Source organism: Dermochelys coriacea, chromosome 2, assembly GCF_009764565.3.
Source record: "Dermochelys coriacea isolate rDerCor1 chromosome 2, rDerCor1.pri.v4, whole genome shotgun sequence".
NCBI classification, from domain to species: Eukaryota; Metazoa; Chordata; order Testudines; family Dermochelyidae; genus Dermochelys; species Dermochelys coriacea.
In genome coordinates this window covers 236297614-236324897 of record NC_050069.1, presented here as the reverse complement: position 1 = coordinate 236324897, position 27284 = coordinate 236297614, and the positions used below count along the sequence as shown (strand labels likewise).

General features: G+C 41.1%; 1 protein-coding gene and 1 long non-coding RNA gene across 6 annotated transcripts in view; both read left to right on the top strand.

The window, feature by feature from the left end:
• Positions 1 to 27284, top strand: part of ARHGAP21 (Rho GTPase activating protein 21) — a 188723-nt gene that overhangs the window by 56630 nt on the left and 104809 nt on the right. For all 5 annotated transcript variants that reach the window (XM_043509476.1, XM_038390270.2, XM_038390274.2 and 2 more), the window contains one exon: positions 19989 to 20171. In XM_043509476.1, coding sequence (XP_043365411.1) covers positions 19989 to 20171 — 183 coding nt within the window. The remainder of the gene's footprint in view (positions 1 to 19988; positions 20172 to 27284) is intronic.
• LOC122459024 lies at positions 10457 to 14251 on the top strand. The gene is made up of 3 exons (XR_006279440.1): positions 10457 to 10469; positions 11197 to 11201; positions 14063 to 14251. It is a non-coding gene; the product is annotated as an uncharacterized LOC122459024 (long non-coding RNA).

Sequence of the window (27284 nt, the reverse complement as noted above, 5' to 3'; positions counted from 1 at the left end):
AGATGCACAGACTGCTTAAAACTTCCACATGATTGCGAAATTTAAGGATTAGTTAAGGGGGGGTAGCAGATGGCAAGCTTATATCATGTGGGAGAATTGTCTTCTAGAAACCGATTTCCATGCACGCCTGTTTGTGTTTGTATGCATCTCCAAATTGTCCCATCAGTATAATAGATTATTAATCCCAATGTTAACAGATTTGAGTCTTTCTGATAGGACTAATTATTCTCAGTCTGTTTTTTGAGGATTTAGCTTTATCTTTTGAAAATTATTTTAAAATTCAAAATGAACTGAGAGTGTTGTAAGAAGTTGGTGTACATAGACTTGAAATCTCAGAAACAAAAATCTGAGTGAAGTGTGACCTAAAGAAGCTCTTTCTTTTGGCAAATGTATGGAAAATAACAGCACAAACTGTACCTTTTACTCAGCAACCTTACTTGGTTCTTTCTTTAACATGGAGGTGGAGGAATTCTTCCTCCATGGCTTTTTATGGAGCTTTGAGGATACATAATTTCCTCAGCCTTTAAGACGCATGCATACATACCCTTGAAGGTGATTCTATCCACTTTCTGGCAAAGGTGAACTGCATAGACCAAGTATTTGTGAGTCGATCAATACCTTTTCTGTAGTTGATCACAGGGGTTGTTTTGAGTAAAGTAAGGCTCTGTTGTTTTTCCTCGCTCCCTTCACAGACATTCAAGAGACCAGGAATTGAATCCCACAGCAGTGAAGAACACAGCCCCCACTAGACCATGAGTCTCCCTATATAATAGCTTTAATTAATTTATTGAGGAGCAGAGCTTCTGAATGTTGTTTCCATCTGTTTGGAATTCTTCACTGTAGCTAATCACATGGCTTCATTGTAAAGAATAGGCCTGGGTGGAGTAGGGTCTTTATATACCTACTTCTGCATATACTGTACTAGAAAGGAGGTGTGTTATGCTCATGTTATAGGTTGGACTAATGCATAGACTGTTGTAGCTTTTTAGTGTAAAACAGATTGACAATATAATAGTTCTGTTCATTGTCATGGTTTTTTTTTTTTCATATAAAGTACTCCAGATCCCTCTGCTTCCGAATCTTGTAAAGCAATTTTGGGGAAAGAGAATGAAACAGTGCAGTAGCCTAGCTATCACATTGCATACAAGCTTCAGAATGTAGAAATGCTGCAGAGATTGCTGCACTGCAGCGCTACTCTTCTTTAGGAGAGTCTGTAAACATTAAAAGAAAAGGAGTACCCGTGGCACCATAGAGACTAACAAATTTATTAGAGCATAAGCTTTCGTGAGCTACAGCTCACTTCATCGGATGCATTTGGTGGAAGGCTTTTTCCACCAAATGCATCCGATGAAGTGAGCTGTAGCTCACGAAAGCTTATGCTCTAATAAATTTGTTAGTCTCTATGGTGCCACGGGTACTCCTTTTCTTTTTGCGAATACAGACTAACACGGCTGCTACTCTGAAACCTGTAAACATTAAAAAAGCTTTACCAAGTTAATCATTTCTCAGTTAATCTAAAGGATAACAAAATAACAAGGATGGTTAAATTCCTTTTGGGAATGATTTTGCAGTTTTTACATTTTGCATTGGATATTTTCATACAGTATTCATATTTTTGCATTCTACCTCCCTTCTCTTCCCCAGGAAAACTATGCATAATGCATTTTCCTCTTTCATTAGTTGAGGGATTTTTGTTGTTTTAGAATTTTTTAAAAAAGGCATAAAATTATTCATTAAAGAAAACAGTTGATGGTTGAATTCCCTGTTGATGGATATACCTGTTACAAAAAGTATTATTTGATTTTTGAAAATACTGGAAAATAACTTGGCAGCAGTAAGCAGTTAAAAAAAACAGTGAAAGCCATGCAAATACAAGTAGACTTAATTTATATATGTTAAATATATTTTATTAATACCGTTTTCTGTTAAAATAGACAGTCTTTCCTGGCCTGTGTCCCAAGTGTAGGTTTATCCGTCTCTGCATTGTCTGCTATTAATTCCCCAGTTTGGGAACCACTGCCTTAGGTAATATACTTTTATGTTTTTGTGGCCTCTGATTTTGTTTGCAATATTCTATAAGGACAAACTAGCAAAAGTTGTTTCTGTTTCTCCATCCTCTATGTAGAGAAGTTAGGATGGCTGTGTTTTAGCATAGTGCGTGGTTGTTTTAACTTAGTCTTTGTATACCACATCAGCTTGTAATGGAGTGCCTACTTGGTGAGCACAAAATGCCTGTTTTTGTGGAATGTACCTAATTTTGTCTTTTGTATGTATGGAATTCTTTAACCTCTTAATGTGTAATCTGGAAACTTTCCTATTGCATTGTACATTTATGACAGAAAATTTTTTAAAAATGTAACCTTTAAAGAGTGTTTTATGTCTACAGTTTTACACCTCAGTGTTTGAGTACAGTACAATTCATAGATTCCAAGGCCAGAAGGGAGCATTGTGATCATTTAGGACCCAAAATAATTCCTAGAGCATATCTTTTAGGAAAACATCCAGTCATGACTTAAAGTCATTAGGTTTACAGTGTTGTTGATTAAAAACAAGCTTTAATAGGCTGGCTTTTTTTGGCTGTTGGGGGGTCTAGGTGTTAGTCTTATTCCCTTAGCTTTCTTGTTGTCTCAAACATTATGTTCTCAACATTTGGCTAAAGAATTACCTTTTTCTGGAATGTTTAGGTTTGAAATGGAAAACCTTTCTATAAAATCTGTTATGTAGTTTGTTCTGAAAGCTCTCTTTAGGGGCCAAGTAAATCTTTTGACCGTGGAATCTAAAAAGCTGAAAGAATGGCTCAAAGTAGCAATCCAAGATGGTCCCATTGTTAGGATGTTAACTTGGACTTGAGAGACAGATTCTGTTCCCTGCTCCATCACAGACTTTGTGACCTCATGCAAATCACTAAGGCCTGGTCTATATGCTGGTTTAACTAAATTGTTGCAACTTTGCATGTTTAATTTAACAAGTGCAATTTATTTGTGTATACAAACCCTTAATGTGTATGTGGTACAATTTCCTATTTGTAAAAGGGGAATAAAAATACTTCCTTACCTCCTAGTTGGTGTGTGGGTAAATAATTAAAGATTGTGAGACGGTCAGTGCTACAGAAATGGGGGCCAACACGAGTACCTACTATAGGTAGGTAGACAAATGTCCACAACTATTTTATAATTTTTGTAGAGGAAACTAGATGCAGAGTCCATCTGTGCTGTTGCTGAAAGCAGAGTAGAACTTCTGCTCAGTGTTCTAACTGTGCAATGAATTGCATTAGAAATAAAGTCCTAGGTTAAGGATGCTGCCTTGTTTTCCTCTTTTTGGGTAAGGAGTTGTGGTGAGGCATGGTCTACTTCTGGCAATGCAGCCAGTTGGGAGACATCTGGGCTCTGCTGCTGGCTCAGTATAAATCATTGTGGCAAGACATAGCCTCAGGCTATGATGATGAGACTGGCATGCACAGAAACAACGCTTGTACTGCTGACATCACTTGCTATTTAGTCTGAAGGTGGTTCTGCCTGTGGTTAATGAAGCGGAGTTACTCTCCTGAAGGCCAGGTGGTGTACTGTACATTACTTCTGATTAGTTGTTTGTGGTTGTGCAAACCCGTCTCAGATGTGTAACAGTGTACTTTAATGGGCTTTGATGAGAGTATAGTGGGAGACGGAACGTAATGGATGGCTTGGCCCCATTCTCAAAGACCCGGTCATTTCAAGAAGGGAGCCTGTCTATCTCCTTCATACCTTCTCAGCAGCCATCTCACCTAGGAGAATTAATATGTCTTTTTCAGCACTTAGGAAGTGGAGTGGTGCATGGAAGAGCTGTATGGGAGAGTGTGGATCCTCTAGCTGTCCCTCTGGCACTGGAAGAAAGAGCTGGCAAGGCAGTGATTGGCAGCCCTCTAGGCAAATCATTCGTCGTTATTTCTGTTGAGCCACTGGGAAAGCTTTTTTTAGCTCCTCTTCTGAGGGTTTTATTCCTTTTCCTTCTCCCCTTCCAAATCTTATTGCTGGAAACCTCTTTTTTGACACTAAGAATCCCCATCATGCAGTGATGTTAGCTGTTCGTAACAGCTCAGCCTTCACTAATAAAGAAGGTATTTAACCAATTTAAGCTCACATCTGACAAATTTTGCTGTTGATATGCTACCAGCCCTGCAGATGTTTCCTTTCTTTCCAATTTGAAGAGGATGTAGCTGTTAAAGAATGGAGGCCTCTGTTAATTAAGCTATAATAAAACAAGGAAGCCCTTAATTTCTTTTTGTTTAGAATTTTTCTGACCAGAATTAGATGGAATTTTTATATTTTTAGTACTGTGATCATAGAATCATAGAATCATAGAATATCAGGGTTGGAAGGGACCCCAGAAGGTCATCTAGTCCAACCCCCTGCTCAAAGCAGGACCAAGTCCCAGTTAAATCATCCCAGCCAGGGCTTTGTCAAGCCTGACCTTAAAAACCTCTAAGGAAGGAGATTCTACCACCTCCCTAGGTAACGCATTCCAGTGTTTCACCACCCTCTTAGTGAAAAAGTTTTTCCTAATATCCAATCTAAACCTCCCCCATTGCAACTTGAGACCATTACTCCTCGTTCTGTCATCTGCTACCATTGAGAACAGTCTAGAGCCATCCTCTTTGAAACCCCCTTTCAGGTAGTTGAAAGCAGCTATCAAATCCCCCCTCATTCTTCTCTTCTGCAGACTAAACAATCCCAGCTCCCTCAGCCTCTCCTCATAAGTCATGTGCTCTAGACCCCTAATCATTTTTGTTGCCCTTCGTTGTACTCTTTCCAATTTATCCACATCCTTCCTGTAGTGTGGGGCCCAAAACTGGACACAGTACTCCAGTACTCCAGTACACAGTACTCCAGATGAGGCCTCACCAGTGTCGAATAGAGGGGAACGATCACGTCCCTCGATCTGCTCGCATCTGATCTGGCATTGGTCTGTAAAGGGACACGTTAATGACAAGACATAAACAGAAAAACTGAAAAAGATATTTTTGTTGTGGAGGAAAAGTCCATCAATGGCAATTGCCAAGGTGGTCAGGGGTGCAACTCCATGCAGTGGGTATCTCTAAATCTCTAAGTGCCAGAAGCTGGGACTGGACTCCAGGGGATGGATCACTTGATAAATTGCCCTGTTCTGTTAATTCCCTCTGAAGCATCTGGCACTGGCCACTGTCTGATGGCAGTATACTGGGATAGATGGATCATTGGCCTGATTCAGTATGGCCGTTATGTTCTCATGTGTTGGGATATCCTGTTCTCTCATGCTTCACCTCCATGTGTGATTTTTTTTTTTTTTTTTTTTTTTTAAAAGCAGTGTTCCCTGAAATCTTCTGTTATGTGATGTATAGGGCCTGATCAAAGTTGCACTGATTTAAATAAAGTTAGTATAAATAGTTGTTTAAACTGATTTTAGTTAAATTGATTCAACTTGTGTGTGTCAACCAGGCCTAATCTGCTACTTAAAAAATAATAATAAAAAAAAAACCTTTTATCTCCTGTGGAGAAGGAGATCCACAAATGAAAAGGGATATGTCAATATCCTTTTCTGGTATTAAGTAACATTCATTTTAGAGATGAAACAAAACTCCTGACATTTCCTGAGATTATCCCCCTACAGATTAGAAAGACAAGATGTGTGAAGTAATATCTTTTGTTGGACAATCTTCTGTTTGTGTGAGACACAAGCTTTAGAGCTACACAGAGTTCTTCTTCAGATCTGAGAAAGGTACTCTGAACCTGAAAGGGAATACAAGGTGGAACAGATTACTTAGCATAGATAGTTAGCACATATTCTAAGGGACCATGCAAGGCGGAGTGCCCTGTTAACACCTCTACAGTCATTGGACAAAATCCTGCAGGTTGTCAGAAGTCACTGTAAGGTCTTGTCTACACTGCCACGTTACACCACAGCTACTTTCTCACTCAGGGGTGTGAAAAAATACACCCCTATGCACTGCAAGTTTCAGCGCTATAAGTTTCGGTGCTGTTTTTCAGCTGTAAGTTTCAGCATTGATTTTCTCACCCCTGAGTGACCAAAGTTTTACTGACCATAAGTTCTAGTGTAGACATGGCCTAAGAGTTTAGTGGAGATGTTGAAGGCAGGAATAATATACTAATTTAAATCATCCCCATTCACAGTGGAAAACTTACTAGCATGCAAGTGACTCCCTCCTTCCCCCTCCAAGCACTACCATAGTTCTCTCTTTCTGAAATTTCATGGAAGAAACTGAAACAGAGGGAATGTTCATGGTTTGGATCTTATTGCATTGTTTCTTTTTGTGACTTGTTAATTTTTTTTGTACACTGTAGTCAGTGAGTTGGCAATTAATTAATTAATAATTAATTAACCGAACCTTTGTAATAGTGGGAGGCTGACTGACTCATTTGGCTATTCCAACTTCATTTCTGGGTGGCTGCTTATTCTCTGTTGCACTGTAACAAGTTTCTGTGCTCTGGATATATTAGTCGAGCAGTATAGCCCAGGTAGAAGTCGCTAGTTGCCACCTCTGGTCTTAGTTACACATCTGATTTTGGTTCCTGAACAAGGAAGAGGGCAAATCTTTCCAATTCTTCTGTCATTTAAAATACCTTGCTAATGAGGTTAGGTATCGAGCTGCTTGTGCTGGAACAACAGTGTAAATAAGATGATGTGATGTTAATCTGCAGATTTTATGCTCACTGTGAGCTAGATGTTTCCAGACACCTGAGTGGAGATAGACAAGGGAGCATGATCCTACAGCTGATTTTAAAATAAATAAATAAATAAATACTGCCTTCTCTGTACACACACCTGACTCCCGCGTGCTTTTTAAACATTTCTAATTAGGCTTACCAGAATTCGATTTTTATTTTTTTATAATTTTGATAGATCTGTTTGTTTGTAAGCATTCTTTAGAATTCTATCTTCTTAAAAAATTTTCAGTTATGGGAAATTATGAAAAGATCAGACAACAGGGGTGAGACTGTAATTATTTAATGACAGACGTTGAAATTCAAAAAGTTAAAGCTTTATAACAGTTAAATTGTCAACATCACATATTAAAATATACAGAGTAAATATCCTTAAATCAGACTGTAAGTTCTCAAGCATAGTTTTTCTTTGCCATCTGTACATTTTGATTATTATCGATGAAAATATTTTTTTCATTGGCCTGTGGGTACGTAGTGAACTTGACATTTGCTGATTAAAAATCTAATCTTTCCAAGCCTATTTATAATCTTTATCTTAATACAAATGAGCAGTAACAAAGTGCTTAGAGGGGAGACATTTAGGAAAACGCCTAACGTAGTAGTTTACTTAAAGTATGTCTTTATTGCAGAGTTAACCAAGGTTATTTGGATGTTACCCCTAATTTGGCTTCTGTCCACACCCAAAACATCTCATTTGAGTTTTGGTGGTGATTTCAACCCAATCTAGCTAGCTGTTTTGGGATTAGCCAAAACCTGAGTGCTGCTTTCACTTGTGCTGGTAACCCACCCACTTTGCAGTGGGAGCAGAAAATAAACAACTTAAATGCTTAGTCCTTCAATATTTGCTCACACTTTCCCCCGTGTGCCCAGGAGGACAGACAAGTTCTCCCACAATTCACTGGGAAAGAATCAGAGTGGTTCAACTTTCTGCAGGGCTAAGAGCCGTGTGATGTGCCTCAAGAAATGCTAGCAACACACATGGTTGAGTGAAGCGCCAGTGAGGAGACTAACTCAAGAATTGCTTTGCTTCTCTTACCCAAGCTAGGCTAATCCAGATGCTCAGACCTTGGTGCCAATCACCCAGATGAACTCCATTGAAGACATAGTTAAGGCTATTGCTGTCAGTAATAAACCCTATTAAATGTTTCAACTTAATTTTGGGGGTGATTTTGAAAGGCACAAAGGGCACTTGGAGCTCAGCTTCCATAGAAAGTAAATGGAAGTTGGACACCTACCTCCTGTTCGTGCCTTTTAAAAATCTTCTCCTGTGTATGTATGTAATAGACCAGACATGCACATAAAGAATAGGAAATATAACTTTGGATTTTCTCAAAAAGAAAAGGAGTACTTGTGGCACCTTAGAGACTAACAAATTTATTAGAGCATAAGCTTTCGTGAGCTACAGCTCACTTCATCGGATGCATTTGGTGGAAAAAACAGAGGAGAGATTTATATACACACACACACACACACAGAGAACATGAAACAATGGGTTTATCATACACACTGTAAGGAGAGTGATCACTTAAGATAAGCCATCACCAGCAGCAGGGCGGGGAAAGGAGGAAAACCTTTCATGGTGACAAGCAGGTAGGCTAATTCCAGCAGTTAACAAGAATATCAGAGGAACAGTGGGGGGTGGGGTGGGAGGGAGAAATACCATGGGGAAATAGTTTTACTTTGTGTAATGACTCATCCATTCCCAGTCTCTATTCAAGCCTAAGTTAATTGTATCCAGTTTGCAAATTAATTCCAATTCAGCAGTCTCTCGTTGGAGTCTGTTTTTGAAGCTTTTTTGTTGAAGTATAGCCACTCTTAGGTCTGTGATCGAGTGACCAGAGAGATTGAAGTGTTCTCCAACTGGTTTTTGAATGTTATAATTCTTGACGTCTGATTTGTGTCCATTCATTCTTTTACGTAGAGACTGTCCAGTTTGGCCAATGTACATGGCAGAGGGGCATTGCTGGCACATGATGGCATATATCACATTGGTAGATGCGCAGGTGATATTCTTGTTAACTGCTGGAATTAGCCTACCTGCTTGTCACCATGAAAGGTTTTCCTCCTTTCCACCCCCTGCTGCTGGTGATGGCTTATCTTAAGTGATCACTCTCCTTACAGTGTGTATGATAAACCCATTGTTTCATGTTCTCTGTGTGTGTGTATATAAATCTCTCCTCTGTTTTTTCCACCAAATGCATCCGATGAAGTGAGCTGTAGCTCACGAAAGCTTATGCTCTAATAAATTTGTTAGTCTCTAAGGTGCCACAAGTACTCCTTTTCTTTTTGCGAATACAGACTAACACGGCTGCTACTCTGAAAACTTTGGATTTTCTGGTACTATATTTGCTTGTACCTTCATTCAGAGAATTAATTTACAGTGTAAGAAGTCCCCTGTAACATTTTACTGTTTATTACATAAACCAAAATGCAGTCGGGTTGTGACCTGCCCATCACACAATATGCTACAATTTGTTGACTTGACTTTGTTGACTTGGTAGACTCACAACCTAAGTGACTCCCTCAAATCTCAATGGGAGTCACAAAATTTATCACAAATGACTGAAGATTTCTCCATGGTATTTAAACTTTTATACCAGCAGCTGTATACTTGACTTGCAGGGTTGTTCTGAGGATTAATTGGTTAATGTTCATCCTTGAATGTAAAATATGTTGGATATTTTTAAGGCAACTGTTAATATATTTGTTTATGTTTAGTGGTGGTCAGCTGATCAGACAGTGTTAGTTGTACATAGAGAGAGAGAGGTGTATTGTGAGTATGGGTAGGAAGCCAACTGGAAGATTTCTCAGAATTTAGGATTTTTTTGTTGCAGTTATCCGTGCCTTTGTCACTTCCAGGCCAGACTATTTTGTTGCACGGGGCTACCCTTACGAAGCACACAGAAGCTTAAAGATAACCTGCTAATGATTTGTGAAATATTGATTTGGATTTGTGAACTTTATTTGGTCCACTTTATGTTGTATGAAGATGGTCTGAAAAGTTGTGTATATTGTCTTTTTATGTGAAAAATATTTTATTTAAAAACATCAAGAATGTCTACTAATCTTATTTAGTTGGAAGGCTCTCAGGATGCTAACATATTGTTAAATTAAGTTCAAGAGTCTGTCCTGCAGTCTTTTTACTGGATTACTTCACAGTTCAGAAAACAGTGTTTATTATTAAATGCAATATTCAAGGCAAAGTATTTACTGTAAATTTCAGCATCTCATATGTACAGTAACTCCTTAAAGTCGTCCCGGTTAATGTTAATTGTTAAACGAACATGTTCTCTAATTGAGCAGCAATGTAAAGTTGTGCAATGCTCCACTCTTGCATTGTTTGGCTGCCTGCTTTCTCCACAGCTGACAGCCTCCCTACACGCCCCCCTCCTCCTCCCCACAGCGCCTCCTGCCCGCCGGCAGACCCTGCAATTCAGTGCCTTCCCTCTTCTCCCCCCACCTCCTGCCTGCAGCAATCAGCTGGCTTGCGGCGTTTTGGAGGCAGGAGGGAGGGGGAAGGACTTGGCGCGCAGGCTCCCCCTCCCTCCCCTGCCTCTGGAACACCGCAAGCCAGCTGATTGCCCTGGGCAGGAGGCAGAGGGAGGGGGAGCCTGCGTGCCAATTCCTCGCTCCTGCCTCCAAAAGGCCACAAGCCAGCTGATTGCGGGAGGCAGGGGAAGGAGTGGGGAGGTGCGCTGAGTCCTTGCTCCTCCTCCCTCCCTCCTACCTGGGGCAATCAGCTGGCTTGTGGCATTTTGGAGGGAGGGGGGAGGAGTGAGGACTTGGAGTGCAGGCTCTGCCCCCCCCCCCCCCCAACCTGGCAAGCCAGCTGATTGTCCCGGGCAGGAGGGAAGAGGGTGGGGGGAGGAGTGAAGACTCAGCGCGCCTGCCTCCTGCTTGCGGCAATCAGCTGGCTTGTGGCATTTAGAAGAGAGGGGGAGTGAGGATGCAGCATGCGAAGTAAAGGGGGAGGACTCTCTGACTCCATCACCTCAATCAAGCTTCATACTCAGAAATGATGATTGTAATATTAAATTGTTTATTTGAAATGTGTATATAATGCCGTTTGTCTGGCAAAAAAGAAAATTTCCCTGGAACCTAACCCCCCCCATTTACATTAATTCTTATGGGGAAACTGGATTCGCTTAACATCGTTTCACTTAGTCGCATTTTTCAGGAACATAACTACAATGTTAAGTGAGGAGTTACTGCATTATGGTAACTACACAGAACAGGAAATGGTGTTTTGAGATTTGAAAAAAACCTCCTTTCCCTCAGGACTTCTAGAACTGCCTCCTGAATTCTTTTTAGGTAAAGTGTACTTTAAACTTGGATTGTTCAGCTCCTGTCTAATTTTGATGGTTCAGTTTCTGACTGTGATCTGATAATCCACAGAGATTCAGGGATTTATCTTCTGTTTAAAATGAAACGGAGACACACATCTTTACTAAGATGTATGTTACAAAACAGTCTAGTTTGTCAGAACTTACGTTTAGTAAAGATAAAGTATTCATTATGTAACTAACTACATTTTTCATGCTGATGAAATGCAAGTGAAGCCTCTTTAGAGAGAAGTAAATTTAGGAAATGTGTATTCTTCTACGTGACTATCATATTCAGTTCACAAGTAAAAGTGTGTAGGAGCTCTGCCCTCAGTAAGTCATTCTTGTCTATAGAAATCAACATTTTTCCTGTGCATATTTTTTTTTCTCGTACATCATACAGCTTCATTTTATATTGGAAAACTACTTCTTCTTTTCCTTCCAAAAAGCTTTTTCTAAAGAGGGAGGTTTTGGTGGATAGGGTGTGATTTTGTGTGTTTGTCTGGATGGTTCATGGGGTTAGTAACATGACATGGAGTTTTTAACTTGTAACTAATTCAGATCCTTCTCTGGTCACAGCAGTAGCTGAAAATTGCTGCCATCTGATGGCTATTCATTGGGTGACATTAAACAAATTGTACTTTGTGACATGAGTGCTGCTGTCATTATAATTAATACTTTCAGACCCATTGTTGGCAGTCTCAGAGAGCTAAAGATTGAAGATGGAGAATTAACTTCCCTGTACAGATTTCAGAGTAGCAGCCGTGTTAGCCTGTATTCGCAAAAAGAAAAGGAGTACTTGTGGCACCTTAGAGACTAACAAATTTATTTGAGCATAAGCTTTTGTGAGCTACAGCTCACTTCATCAGATGCATGCAGTGGAAAATACAGTGGGGAGATTTATATATAGAGAGACAACATGAAACAATGGGTGTTACCATACGCACTGTAAGGAGAGTGATCACTTAAGATCTATTACCCCAGCAGGAGAGCCGGGGGGGGGGACCTTTTGTGGTGATAATCAAGGTGGGCCATTTCCAGCAGTTGACAAGAATGTCTGAGGAACAGTGGGTGTGTGGGGGGGTGTGTGTGTGTGTGTGTGTGTGTGGGGAATAAACATGGGGAAATAGTTTTTTATTTTGTGTAATGACCCATCCACTCCCAGTCTCTATTCAAGCCTAAGTTAATTATATCCAGTTTGCAAATGAATTCCAATTCATCAGTCTCTCATTGGAGTCTGTTTTTGAAGCTTTTTTGTTGAAGAATTGCCACTTTTAGGTCTGTCGAGTGACCAGAGAGATTGAAATGTTCTCCGACTGGTTTTTGAATGTTATAATTCTTGATGTCTGATTTGTATCCATTTGTTCTTTTACGTAGAGACTGTCCAGTTTGACCAATGTACATGGCACAGGGGCATTGCTGGCACATATCACATTAGTAGATGTGCAGGTGAATGAGCCTTTGATAGTGTGGCTGATGTGATTAGGCCCTATGATGGTGTACATGCTCTGTGAATAAAATGTCAATCTAACATCTTTCATAGACTTTAAAGTCAGAAGTGACCATCGTGATCATCTAGTGTGACCTCCTGCACATTGCAGACCACAGAACCTCACCCACTCCTGAAATAGACCCCTAAACTCTGGCTGAGTTACTGAAGTCCTCAGATCATGATTTAAATACTTTTTAAGTTGCATAGAATTCACCATTTACACTAGTTTTAAACCTGCAAGTGATCCATGCCTCATGGTACAGAGGAAGGTGAAACCCCCCCCAGGATCTCTGCCAATCTAACCTGGGGGAAAATTCCTTCCTGACCCCAAATATGCCAATCAGATTCTGAGCATGTGGGCAAGACCTATCAGGCAGATACCTGGGAGAGAATTCTCTGTAGTAATTACAAAAAAAAAGAGTACTTGTGGCACCTTAGAGACTAACAAATTTATTAGAGCATAAGCTTTCGTGAGCTACAGCTCACTTCATCGGATGCATTTTCTTTTCTTTTTGCGAATACAGACTAACACGGCTGCTACTCTGAAATCTGTAGTAATTGAGAGTCCTCCCTATCTAATGTCTCGTCTCCAGCAGTTGGGGATTTTTGTTACTGGCAGTCGCCAGTGGGCCACATGCCATTATAGGCAATCTCATCGGTGCTAAATTTTGACATAAATTTAAGTTGATTCCTCTACAATTTTAACTTTTAACTCAGTGTGGATCAAAAGCTTGTCTCTCTCTCTCACCAATAGAAGTTGGTCCAATAAAAATACTACCTCACCCACCTTGTCTCTTAACTCCAGGGTCATTATAATCTTAGGTCACTCAAATTGCTATGTTATGATGCTATTTCAGGTCTTATAGGGTTTTTTTTTAATCTATCAGATTTCAGTTTCAGAAGAATTATATGCACGGTCGTTGGAGATTTTCCCTTAATGGTATTTGTAGGGTCGGCAGTGGTGCCCCTTGAGTGCTGTTCTCGTGCGTCAATATATGAGGCGACACTGACCCTCCACCCTCTCAGTTCCTTCTTACTGCTCATGGTGGTTAGTCAGAGTGCCTTCCCTTGCATTGCAAGGACTAGTGATTTTTGCCTACTGACTTAGAGCCTTGTAAATAGCTTGTGTATAGTATTTAGTGTTAAGTGTAGTTAGCAGCTAGGGTCCCAGCGGGGACTTCGTCCCAGGTGGGACATGCCCCGGTCTCCCAGGTTTAAGCCCTGCGCATAGTGCAACAGGCCTATGCCTATAAGTGACCCCCATAGCAGCTGCCTCAAGTGCTTAGGGGAGGCGCAAGTTTGGATTTGTAAAATTTGTAAAAACTTCCAGCCCTGCATGCAAAAGGAACGAGATGTTTGCCTACAGGTTTGTCATAAATATAAAGGGAAGGCTAACCACTTTTAAATCCCTCCTGGCCAGAGGAAAAAACCCTTTCACCTGTAAAGGGTTAAGAAGCTAGGATAACCTCGCTGGCACCTGACCAAAATGATCAATGAGGAGACAAGATGCTTTCAAAGCTGGAGGGTGGTGGTGGTGGTGGGGGGGGGCAAAGGGTTCTCTCTATCTATGTGTTGCCTTTGCCGCGACCAGAGCAGGAAGGCAGGTCAGAACTCCAGTAAAGAGTTAGTAAGCAATCTAGTTAGATATGCGTTAGATTCTGTTTTGTTTAAATGGCTGATAAAATAAGTTGTGCTGAATGGAATGTATATTCCTGTTTTTGTGTCTTTTTGTAACTTACGGTTTTGCCTAGAGGGTTTCTCTACGTTTTGAATCTGATTACCCTGTAAGGTATTTACCATCCTGATTTTACAGAGATGATTCTTTTTCTTCTATTAAAATTCTTCTTTTAAGGACCTGATTGCTTTTTCATTGTTCTTAAGATCCAAGGGTTTGGGTCTGTGTTCACCTATGCAAATTGGTGAGGATTTTTATCAAGCCTTCCCCAGGAAAGGGGGTGTAGGGTTTGGGAGGATTTTTGGGGGGGAAAGACGTTTCCAGGCGGGCTCTTTCCCTGTTATATATTTATTAGACACTTGGTGGTGGCATCAATAAAGTCCAAGGGCAAAAGGTAAAATAGTTTGTACCTTGGGGAAGTTTTAACCTAAGCTGGTAAAAATAAGTTTAGGGGGTTTTTCATGCAGGTCCCCACATCTGTACCCTAGAGTTCAGAGTGGGGAAGGAGCTTTGACAGGATTTTTCTCATGGAGTCTGTCCTGCATGTGGCCTCTGTGCAACCCCATCAGGACTCACCAAGTACCTCGGCCTCACTGTGCAGTGTGCCCAAGGCCTTGGGCTCCGCCTGGCACCATTCCTCAGTGCCCAAAAAGACCAAAAAGCATGGATCCCTAGCACTGGGCAAAACAGGCCATGGTCACTGGGCCGCGCACTCATGCCTCCCCAGTCAGGTCTTTAGCCTTGTGAAAGGTCCACCACTGACTCCTGGGATTGGCATGGGACCAAAAAAACCTGATGGCACTGACACCTTCACAGGCTCCCTGGTGCTGAGAGCACAGGTCTCAGCCCTCACCACCGATGCAGCATGTGCCTCAGGAACTGACAAAGGCTCCCCATGAGGGCAAGCCAGCCACTAAAACCCCTCAGGGATCAGTGGAGTGCCACTGTTCCCCCAAGATGAAGCAGCACTCTCCATCTCCACCGCTGATCGCTGGAGTCGCAGCCCTGACCCTCTGGGGCTTGCCCTCAATCGCTGCAGTCTTGACATGGATCGCCCAGAGCAAGACGTAGGTCTCCATATTACTGATGCCACTCACCTTCCTCCTAGTTGTCATCTCAGAGAAGGTCCTGGTCGCCTGCCTCGTGGAAGTGCTCCCCGTTGCGTCTCTGGTCCCCTCGATACTGGCACCGCTGACGCTCTGGGCACTGGTCTCCGACAGAAATGGTCAGCAAACAAACCCAGCCATTCATGGCCCCACTGTGGTCACTGGAAGGGGATTCCTCTGGCACAGAAGCCCAGTTCAGTCCCTCGCTTAGACTGCACTGGTGTGAATGGGCACCCGAGGCCACATCAATGACTATGGTGCTGATTTGGTAGCACGGCCAGTTCAGTGGCTTTATTGGTGCGTGTGGGGAACATTGGTTATGTCAATGCCCCCTTCACATCACTCATTGGCTGCTACCTTGTAGTGACAGCTGGCGGCACCGACGGAACCAGGCTCAGTGCAAGAGGCACGCTCAGTGGTAGAATCGGGGGGAATTGCGCCCACCTCTGAGCCTCCCTCTCCTGTGTGGAGAGATGCTCAGAGCTTCCCCCAGATGTGCAATCATCATCTTCATCCCTGGATGAGGTGTTTGCGGGACATTTGAGGATTAGCCTGCCAGACAATTTAAAAAAACACCATGCCCTGCTGAGTCAAGTGGCTGAGAACTTAGGCCTGGAGGTGGAGGAAATTGCTGAGCAGGCAGACACATTATTTAATGTCCTGTTGGCCTCTACCCCAACTTGTGTTGCACTACTGGTGCATGATGGTGTCCTTAAAATTGCCAAGAGCATCTGGCAAACTTTCCTCCATTCCTCCCTCCTCAAAAAGGTCTGAAAAGAAATACTTTGTCCCAGCCAAGGGATTTGAATACCTCTACACCCACCCTCCCCTGGACTTGGTAGTGGTCTCTGTGGCTAATGAAAGAGACAAACGGAGGCATACCAGTGCAACCCCCAAAACTAAAGAGGCCAAATGATTGGATCTGTTTGGATCTTCTCTCCTGTTGCGTTCCTGGTGGCGACTGCATCCACCCGCACTGTGTCTGAGATCAGGTAACTTGCGATAGAACCACCCTATATGGTATTCTACAAGGACAAGGTCTGGTTGTGGCCGCACCCAGCCCAAGGTAGTCTCCCAGTTTCATACCAGCCAAGATATTGTCTTACCGGTCGTCTTTCCAAAGCCCCATGATTCCAAAGAGGAGGTGCAGGTTGCATGCCCTTGATGTCCGGAGCGCGCTGGCCTTCTGTATTGACAGGACATGGCTTTTCTGTAAGTCAGCGCAGCTGGCTGTTGCGGAGGCAGACAGGATAAAAGGTTGCCGAGTGTCTGCTCAGAGGATCTCATCCTGGCTCTCAGCTTGCATCCAATACTGTTATGAGCAGGTGAGTGTGACTCCATTGGCGATAGTCAAAGCACACTTGACTAGAGCGGAAGCATCATCAGCAACCTTCTTGGCTCAGATGCCAATCCAAGAGATCTGAAGATTTGCCACCTGGTCATCTCTCCATACATTTACATCGCATTACGCACTTACCCAGCAGGCCCGAGACAATGCTGGCTTTGGTAGAGTTGTATTGCAAGCTGCATGACCGTGAACTCCGAGCCCACCTCCATGAAAACTGCTTGTCGATTCCATTCTAGGTGACTCACATGAGCAAGCACTTAAAGAATTAAAACCGGTTACCTACCTTTCGTAACTGTTGTTCTTTGAGATGTGTTGCTCATATCCATTCCATTACCTGCCCTCATGCCCCTTTGTCAGAGTTGCTGGCAAGCACGAATTGAGAGGACATAGGGTCGGCAGTGCCTGATATACTGGTGTATGAGTGCGGCATAAGAATGGCCATATTGGGTCAGACCAAAGGTCCGTCCAGCCCAGCATCCTGTCTGCCGACAGTGGCCAATGCCAGGTGCCCCAGAGGGAGTGAACCTAACAGGTAATCATCAACTCGAGGGGACGTCACTGCCAACTATACGGATACCACTAAGGCAAAAATCTCCGTGCATGTGCATGCGTGCACACCTAGAATGAAATGGACATGAGCAACACATCTTGAACAGTTACGAAAGGTAGGTAACCATTTTTTTTCCACTAAAGTTGTGGGGCTGTTCATGCTAACTGAAAAAACATGAGTGATTACTAGGTCAAATACCCAAAGCAGACACAGAACACTGGATCCGATTTGGAGGGCCTCTCATAGGTTTTCACATGCTATTTTTTTTTTAACTTATTTTGACTTTAGCTTTGAGGTAAATAAGCATGAAGTGGCATTGGTTTGGAAAATCACAATGCCTGAATATGCCGCTGGATAAAGGGATAGGATATACAGTTTATTAAAACTTTATAATTTGAGCTATAGTTGTATGAAATCTACATAAATATTTGGGGTTCTTAAATACATGCTTTTTGTTTATGCTTGGGAGAATAGGGTGTAACAAGATGGAATTTTGACTTTGCTACTTGTATAATTTTGGGCGACATTGGCATACTGAAACATCTTGGGGGTGAATCACTCTACGAATGAACTCAAAAACAAAGAGGTAGAGTCAATATTTCCTTGAATAGCAAAGGATTAAACCTCTATCAAGAAGCCTAACAAATGAAATGCCTTTCTCATTTCCATTGTCACATTGCTCTAAATGTTGTTGTAAAGTAGAAGTTGGATTTACTTTTTGTCTATACCTTGTGTAGTTCCTTTTCAGGGACAGAACATTTAACTTGTGAACCAATTATGGCTGAGCCTTTACTATATGTGTCAGTTTTGTCAGATGGAAGGTGATTGTTGGAGCGAAGTAAAGAGGTTAAAAAGTAAAAATTGATCTGGTTCAGCAGCTGCTGCTCTCAGAATACCAGTTCTGAGCGCACTATATAGTAAAGAACAGAATTATCAGACAGAAAGATGCACACAGTATGTTGGGGAACAGTTAGTATGGCTTTCGTAAACGGAAATAATGCCTCCTCAATCTTTTAGAAATCTTTGAGGGGATCAGCAAGCATGTGGACAAGGGTGATCCAGTGGATATACTGTACTTGGACTTTCAGAAAGCCTTTGACAAGGTCCCTCATCAAAGGTTTTTAAGCAAAGCAAGCAGTCATGAGATAAGAGGGTAGGTCCTCTCATGAATCAGTACCTGGTTAAAAGATGGGAAATAAAAGGTAGGAATAAATGGTCAGTTTTCACAGTGTAGAGGGGTAAATAGTGGCATCCCCCAAGAATCTGTACTGGGGCAAGTTCAACATATTCATAAATGATCTGGAAAAAAGGCATCAGTGAGGTGGCAAAGTTTGCAGACAATATAAAATTACATAGTTAAATCCAAAGCTGACTGTGAAAACTGACAAAGGAAATCTTACAAAATTGGGTGACTGAGGAACAAAATGGCAGATGAAATTCATTGCTGATGCATTATTCTGAATTTGCTGGAAAACGGAATCCCAAATGTACATATAAAATGGTGGTCTCTAAATTAGCTGTTACCATTCAAGAAAGATCTTGGAGTTATTGCAGATGGTTCTCTGAAAACATATTGCCAATGTGCAGTGGAAGTACACAAAGCTAACAATGTTAGGAACCTTTAGGAAAGGGCTAGTTAATAAGACAGAAAATATGCCATTGCTATATAAATCCTTGGTACGCCACACCTTGAATACTGCATGCAGTTCTAGCCACCCCATCTCAAACAAGATATATTAGAATTGGGAAAGGTACAGAGAAGGACACCAAAAATGATTAGGGGTATGGAACAATTTCCATGCAAGGAGAGATTAAAAAGACTTGAACTATTCAGCTTAGAAAAGAGATGACTGGGTGGAGGGAAATATTAGAGGTCTATAAAATCACGAATGATATGAAGAAAGTGAATAGGGAAGTATTATTTACTCCTTTCCATAACCCAAGAACCAGGGGTCACCCAATGAAATTATTAGGCATCGATCTAAAACAAATATAAAGAAATACTTCTTCATACAATGCACAGCCAACCTGTGGAACTTGTTGCCAGAGGATATTGTGAAGGCCAAAAAATATAGGTTGGCTAAAAAAAAAAATTAGATAAGTTCATGGAGGTTAGGTCCATCAATGGCTATTAGCCAAGATGGTCAGGGGGACAACTGCATGCTTTGGGTTTCCCTAAGCTTCTGATTGCTAGAAGCTGGGACTGGTCGATGGGATGGATCACTTAATAAATTGCCCTGTTCAGTTCATTGCCTCTGAAGCATCTGGCACCGGCCACTCTCAGGTGATAGGATACCATTGGTCTGACCCAGTTAGGCCATTCTTACGTGAATTACAGGCCAGGACAGAATGGTCTATATGTATGTGTTTGTGCTGTGTAAATATCTGAAATGGAATCCCGGCAGACACCCAGGAAGCATCTCAGTATTTGTACATGAGTAAATTGAGTCAGACAAGATTTGCAATCTGTTTGGATCTCCCTGGATTAGTTCAGTACACAGTATTAAACTCTAGCACTTGATTCTTTTTTTTTTTTTTTGGAACGGTGACTTTCTGACATACATACAGCTTCACTTACAATTTAAAAATAACTATATTCACGATATAACCTGAGATTTAATCTTTGCTGGAACAAGTCTTAGTGTATTAGGCAGATTTACAGCTTGATGATATGATGATCCTGTTTGTTTATTTTGTCTTGTAAATTTTGTTTCTTGAAGATGGGTTGTCTCAAGAAGAAAAACAAAATTGCAAATTCTATATTTTTTTTAATATAGCACTTTTTTCTAATCTATTTTAGGTATCAAAACATAAAGATGGAAAAGAGCAGAGTGAAGTTGTATCGCCATTGGAGGAAGAAGAAACATTCTCTTGGCCTGGTCCAAAAACAGTTGTGTTAAGGAGGACGTCTCAGGGTTTTGGTTTTACCTTAAGACACTTCATTGTCTACCCTCCCGAGTCTGCTGTTCACTTTTCTTTTAAAGTAAGTGAAATGAATGAGGGATATTTTTCAAAACACCTCCATGTTTCAGACACAGAGCATTATTGTGCTTTGTTGGGTTTTTGTTTTCTTTTTTCTTTTTTTTTTTTTAACTCCTTAGGAATGTGTGGCAATTAGGAAAAATGCTCCATGTCAAAATAATAATCTCTTTTAAGATAATAAAAGCTTTCCTGTTTCCATGAGTGTAAATCTTACACTGATGTGAAATACCTTCATGCGTACTAATAAATGTCAAGCTCATTTGCTCTCTTCTTCAGTACAAACTCTTGATCTGCTTTATTCTCACAGTGTATACTTCCTTAGATAGATTATTGTTGCACTACTGCATCCGATGAAGTGAGCTGTAGCTCACGAAAGCTTATGCTCTAATAAATTTTAGTCTCTAAGGTGCCACAAGTACTGCTTTTCTTTTTGCGAATACAAACTAACACGGCTGCTACTCTGAAACCTACTCTTCTCACTTAAGTCACAGACCAAAGTCTTTCTCCTGTTTTTAATTCCTTCCCTTTCAAAATACTACAGCCCATCAGTGTGGGCCAGAGACTTTATTTTTGAATTGACTTGACAGAAACTGAAAATAATTACATGAAAAGGATAATTTAAAGATACTTTTATTTTAAAAAAAATCTTCTGTTTTAAAAACATTTTTCTTGATTACTAAGAATAAGTGCAGTAATACTTTGTTACTGTAAAACTTGAATGTATTGCTGCCAAACTTGGCAAATTTTTGACATAAAACTATTGACACATCTGTCTGATCAGATTTAAAAAAAAAATACAGTTTAATCAAAAGTGTCCGTATCACAATGTCACGTTTAGAGAACAACTTGGAAAAAGAAGTAAACAATACAAGGTAGGAAATCTGCTTCACTTTTCATTCAGTTTACATCTGAAGTTAATGTGTGCTATAAAGACAGTTTTCATGATTCTTTTATTTATGTGTTATCTACTGAAAAGGGCTAGAGCCTTTCAGTTCCCAGTTAGCCAGGAGAGACACAAGATATGTATTTGTATATTCTGGAAAAAGTCTATTTTACAGTATATAGAAACAAAAGCTCACGATAAGTTTCCTGCTTTCTTTAAAACAAGTATGAAGTAAGAAATCTCTACGTTGGTTTGTCTCAAATGACATGAATTACTGTCTATTGCTGTAACATTCTAAGTGTTCAGTTGTATTCAATGGGTAAAAAAAAAAGTGTGGTTTATATTGATAGAAAACAGTGAGACAATTTTGGTGATCTAGTTAGCATTACTTTATTCATAAAATAACATTTTTGTTACTCTTCCAAGGATATGGTTTCACATAGTGCATGCAACCATTGGGTGTTCCTCCTGGCCCTGTCTGCCAGGCAAGGAGCCAGGCAAGAACAAAAAAAGCTTTGGCTTCCAGTTCTCTGTTTGGCTCTTCCTAGACTCTGCTCCCCAGTTGTTTCCTGCCTCCCTGCACAAAGGTAGCTGGAGTTTCCTGGCTGAAGCTTTCTTTTGTAACTGCGTGCCTTGGGTGGCTACCAGACTCCTTATGGAGTAGAAGAAACTGAGCAGGAAAGCTTTGCCACTCTTGCTCCAAATCACTATAGCAGTCTGTTGTGGTTTGCATTCTGTGCCTGAGCTCTTCCACTGACAGACTTGTTGAAGCCAGCCAGCAGCAGAAATTGCTAGCTAGTCGGAATCAGGTGATCATAACATGTTTCCCTGTTCTGCAGTACAGAATGATCAGCAGGGGGTCAGCCAAGAGATTTCTCTGGATGGATTCCAGTTTGAAGCAGAGGTAGAAGGGAGTGAGGAAGTTTTGGCTGTGCTGAACAAGGTTTATGCAGCCTTGTTGCTTCCTCCTGATAGAGAATATTTCTGTAGTCTCCAACAAGAAACCTCAGCAGGTCACTTCTCTTCACTTATCCAGCCTCTCCAGTCTTCTCCAGAGGCTCTTTTGGGTTCTCTGTGGGTTATTAAACATATGCTTCCAAGGTCATCCCAGAGGAAGGGGAAGTGGACAGATCTACTTTTATCCCACTCTTCATCTCCTTCTGCCTTCGCTTCCGACAGCTTTTCGGAGAGCCAAAGGAGTGTGTCCCCCACTGGAATGAGCCATTCTGGCACCTCACATCTATGGCTCTAAATATTATTTCAGTGGAGTTTGAGGCCTGAGTTGAGATGTTAGGATCCCCGTGTTCCTGCAGCAGGGCTGTTAGGTACTCATCTTCCTTGATCCTTTTCTGTCTTTGAAATGATGGAAATGGTTCCATCCATTCCATTATGACTCTTGCTTCAAACAGGAAATTATGGTATTAGGGGGCATTTACATATTTATGGCTGCCTGCTTATCCTCTTCATTCATAGTGGCCATTCAGTTGTTGACTGAGGTTCAGTCAGACAAACTCACGAATTGATCTGCAAGAATCTCTCATGCTGACTTTTGGCAGGCAACAGCCTAAATGACCTGGCTCAGGACTCGGAGTATGAGCCAATATCATGGTTTCCTCTTCCATTCTGGTTTTGGTGAAGTGGCAGAAGGAAGAGGAATAAATCTTTAAAATCTCATACATCTTATCTTTTCTGGAGACCCAAGACTTCTCATAGACCTCTGTGTCTCCCTACCCCACTAGAGATTTATAAGGTTCTTAATGGGTCACTTTCACTTCCAAAATATCCCTCTGCCAGTCCATCTTATCGACATCCCCTGCCTAAACCTTCACGGAGATCATGGTGGTAATTTCAGCTGCTCTCACGCTGGAAGGCTTCTTTATGATCCCATACCTGGATAACTGAGTCATTCAAGCCCAGTCCCTCCAAAAGACCATCCAGGCCCCTTGGGGTCAGGACCATTTCTTTGTTCTGTTTGTACAATGTCTGTCACAATGAGGTTCTGGTCCATGAGTGCAGCTCCTAGATGCCATCGTAATACAAATAAATAGTAATAACAAGCAGTGTCCAGATCTCCTCAGGTCATGTTCAAAACCCTGGGATTTGTGTTAAACCTGCATAAGAGCTCACAATCCCAATCCCAGAGGCTGACCCTTTTGAGTGCAGTCATAAACAGGAAGGAGGCAAAAACGTGAACATCCACAGAAAGGATAGAAAAGCTGGAAACTACCTGACCTGCAAATAGAGAGGTACTAGGGGCTGCCGGTCTTGTCATGATCCGGTTCCCTCCTCTGTTTCTGTTAAATCGTGTCAGTTCCTTATTCCTCCTTCAGACCCTTGGGGGAGTGCTGAAAGCAAGCTACAGGTTCTCTTGGCAATAAAGGCGTCACTAACCTGGTAGCTACATTGATCCAGTTCCCTAAATTATTCCCTTCTGTAGGTGCCACTCAATCTTTCCATTATCACCAGTGGCAACCTGAACTGGTGAGCACCCACTTCCCTTCTAGATTAGTGCAGGAGGAGTTGTTCCCTGGGAGAGGAGAGGTTTCACATTGACTTGCTAGAACTCAAAGCAGTTAGACATGTCCTGATATCCCTGAACCTTCCAACAAGTCAGCATGTCCTGATCAGATTGGACTACTCTGTAGAAGCTGCTTTTGTAAACTGTTGGGGAAAACCAAGGGTCACTTCCTAAGGGAGATGGTCTTCCATTATTGAGCAGAGAGGAAATAACGATCCTTAAGGATTCCTTTCATCTCCTTAGTTCTTTCAACAATCATTCTGCCTGGTTCATCCACATGCTGGTCCACCCCAGTGAATGAATTCTCCACAAAGAAGCTTTCCAGTCAAGAGTTGCACTGTTTGACATTTCTGGCGTAGTCACATCCAACCTTAATTGTTGAACCACCACACTCCCTACCTCTGATATTGCAGCAGACATGTGGACTCTGGTATCCTACCTTAGGACTTGTTTGTGGTCAGCTTTTTTGGGCAGTGAGTCCTTGCCTCTTCCATCCTGATCTCTACAAAATAAAATCTAGAAAGCCATGAAAGGAGACTGGGAACGAGGAACAGTCTGGGTCTGTGATGGCTTCACCACATCCCAGATTACAAATGATGCTAAGAGTGTTGTTTGTTTTTTTTCAAAAAGTTGTTGATTTAAATGTAGTAGCTGCAGGAATGCAGACAGGATGTTGGAAATGACATTGGCAAGATACCTTGAAAACACCATCACATGTGCAAGGGTTGAGTGATCTAAAGGCAGATAATTCTCTTGCTTACGCTTGCCAATGTAATGAGCCAGTTTTACTTGAATATTTTCCAGGGTGTCCATACTAGCCAAGTTGTGCAGTAAGAAGAACTGAAAGGCAGGCTGATATTGTGACATTTTCTATTGTAATAGATTTGAGGAGTTAGGCACTTCCTAAATAGCACACCTACTAACGTGTGCTGGGTGTTTATCATCAAGTCAGATAAGCTCATTCTGTTTAGACCCACTCTGCTGCAATCCAGCAGTTTCAGGGCACCAAATTCACTTCAGTATCTTCAGCATTCAGATGTTTGAAGTCTTAACAGAATTGGGGAAACTAGGCATAGGATATGGGTTGGGATTGCCAGAGAGCACAGAGGGCCTTGGTTAAATTAAGGCAGTGTTTCTCAAACTTTTTATGCTGGGGACCTCCTCTGGTCTTAAGAAGAAAAAATCGTGACCCCTCCCCAAAAGCTTCAAAAGGTAGGAGACTGAAGCTGACCGAGGCACCCCCTCTGAGCGTCACGGCTCCAAGGTTGAGAAACACTGCATTAAGCTATAGTCAATTCCAACCAAGTAGAGTGTCTCTTAGTTACAGTATAAAAAACCAGCACTGCTTAGTAATAACTGTGACAAAGGCTCTTTTGTCCTAGCACATAGCCAAAAAAATGGAGAAAGATATGATAGAACCAAAATGTGACCTTCCATTATTTATTTATTTGTTCCTACTAAACTTTCCCAAAAGCAAGCAAAACTTTCTAATGTACCCCAATCTGGAATAGCCTGAGAAAATGGATGAGATTTGCAATGTACCATAAGAGCCAAGAGATTTGAGTTGGATCAGTGATGGAAGTGAGCTCCAGAGTTGAGGGTTCCCCACTAAAAATATTGTTCATTCTTTCAGGTCTTAGTCGTACAACTCTAGGGTCAGCCAGTTCAAGTGCCTCCATTGACCTCCCTTATCCGATAAAGAAAGCAATTAAGGCAGTTTCTAAGGTAACAGAGACCCTAACCATAGCTCAGAACAAACAGCCTGAATTGCACTGAAAACCAAATGTGAACCTTTGCAGGGTGGAGCACAGGTATAATGCTCTGTGGAACACATGAAATAAGCTGGCAACTGTATTAGTTTGGGTTTCAGTAAATGAGAAGTGTAGCCCCAAGTAGAACACAGAGTGGTAATTTAGTGAAAAGGTGACAAATCCATGGGTCACTTTGGCAAAGGTCTGCATCCACAAAGATCTTTTACAGCTTTCTAGTCAGCTGAAAATGTGGTGGTGATGGTTGGGGAGGATATGGGGAGAGCAATCTTGGCTACTGTTATCAGGACAGTCATAAGTAGCACATTTATTAACTATAATTCACTACACTGTCTCTATTTTCGTTCCATTTTATTGAATATAATGTTGTAATACCTGAATGTGAACAGTAATGGATCAGTAGTATTTATGAAGTATTATTGTCATTTTACATATATATTAAAGTTGCACCAGAGGCCCCAGTCAGGATCAGGGTCCCGTTGTGCTAGTGCTGTACAAATGCACATAAAGACATGGTCCTTTCCCAAAAGAGCTTTTATCTGAGAAGGCAGATGACATGTAAAACAAGTGGGAGACGGATAAATCCAACACAAAATTTTATATACTTCTCTCTCCATAATATATTGTTGGAGAGATTGGGCATCAACTGTTCTCATCTGCTTCCCAACTAGCCTTTATTTATCTTATTTGCATCTGGCAATGGCTGGTCTTGAGGAAGTGTATGGTAGCCTTATGGATCAGTTCAGCAAGGGCATTCCATGTGTTAAGGGGCAGTGTGAGAGGAGATGTAAGAAGCTAACAAATGGGCAGGCAAGGCTGGTATCATTGTAAAGGTGCCAAGGGGCAACATGATGAAGCAGAGAAGAGTATAATGAACATTCTAATCTGTTTCATTTTTACTAGTGCTAAGTAGCAACAGAAACTTACTTTTAGAAGTGTAGTACTTTCTGCATGTCTGTATTGTTATGAATGGTGTAATACAACTGAAACAGTACACACTAAAAAATTTTGCAGCGTGTCTGTGAGGTGAATGTAAAAATGCTTTTAAAAATTCAGAAGCACTTGCGTTATCAAGCACTTCATGTACATTTTTTTTTAAGAATTGAGATCATTGCCTTGATATCATACAAAATCCATTTAATATTAATCTTTTCCAGCTGTTTTATGACTGAGCTGTATGTGCCAGATGAGGGATTTCCAGTTCTTCACAAATTGATACCAATTTTACAATTGGTAATCTATCAGTATTGTGTTTACTATATCCTATATTAAACTGGTCCCTCTTATAGTTTGGACCCATACTTTTATAGCCTTGGAAAATGAGAATCCAAATATTTAAAGTCTCAAACATTTTTTTGTTTTGTTTGGTTTATTGTTCAATGAATTGGGTAGAAACTAGATAAATACAGATTGCCATTATGCAATTTTATGCTGCAGTCCTTTTGGGTGATCATAGTTCAAAACATGTTGAACTGTTACAGGAAGCAAGTGCTGTAATAATGACTTTTAACACTAGTTGTTCTCTGGGACAGTGTTTTTACTGAAATACTGAACAGTCCGTATTGTACAAAAATGCAAAGGTATACACTTGGCTATTCTCAAAATTTGCCTAATTGATACAATTGTTATAGACATGTGATCCTTACTAGCTCAATCCTTTTTAAAGTTAAATTTTTGTGTTGAGGTTTTTAAAGCTTCAGCAAACTCATTGGTAACTTCTGTGCTGTAATGACAATGTATTGTGATGCAGCAATTCAGTATAATCTGCATCACAATGAGGTGTGTTGTAGCTAGAGGGACCTTTCCCTGGTCTATATTGTACCACTGCATATTATAAACTTTCAGGCAAAAAAATCATTAACCTGGAGTAAAGGTTGGGATGAAAAGCTGTCATTACAGGAAAACCAAAATTAATAGAAGAAAGATGTAGTTTTTTTGTTTTTA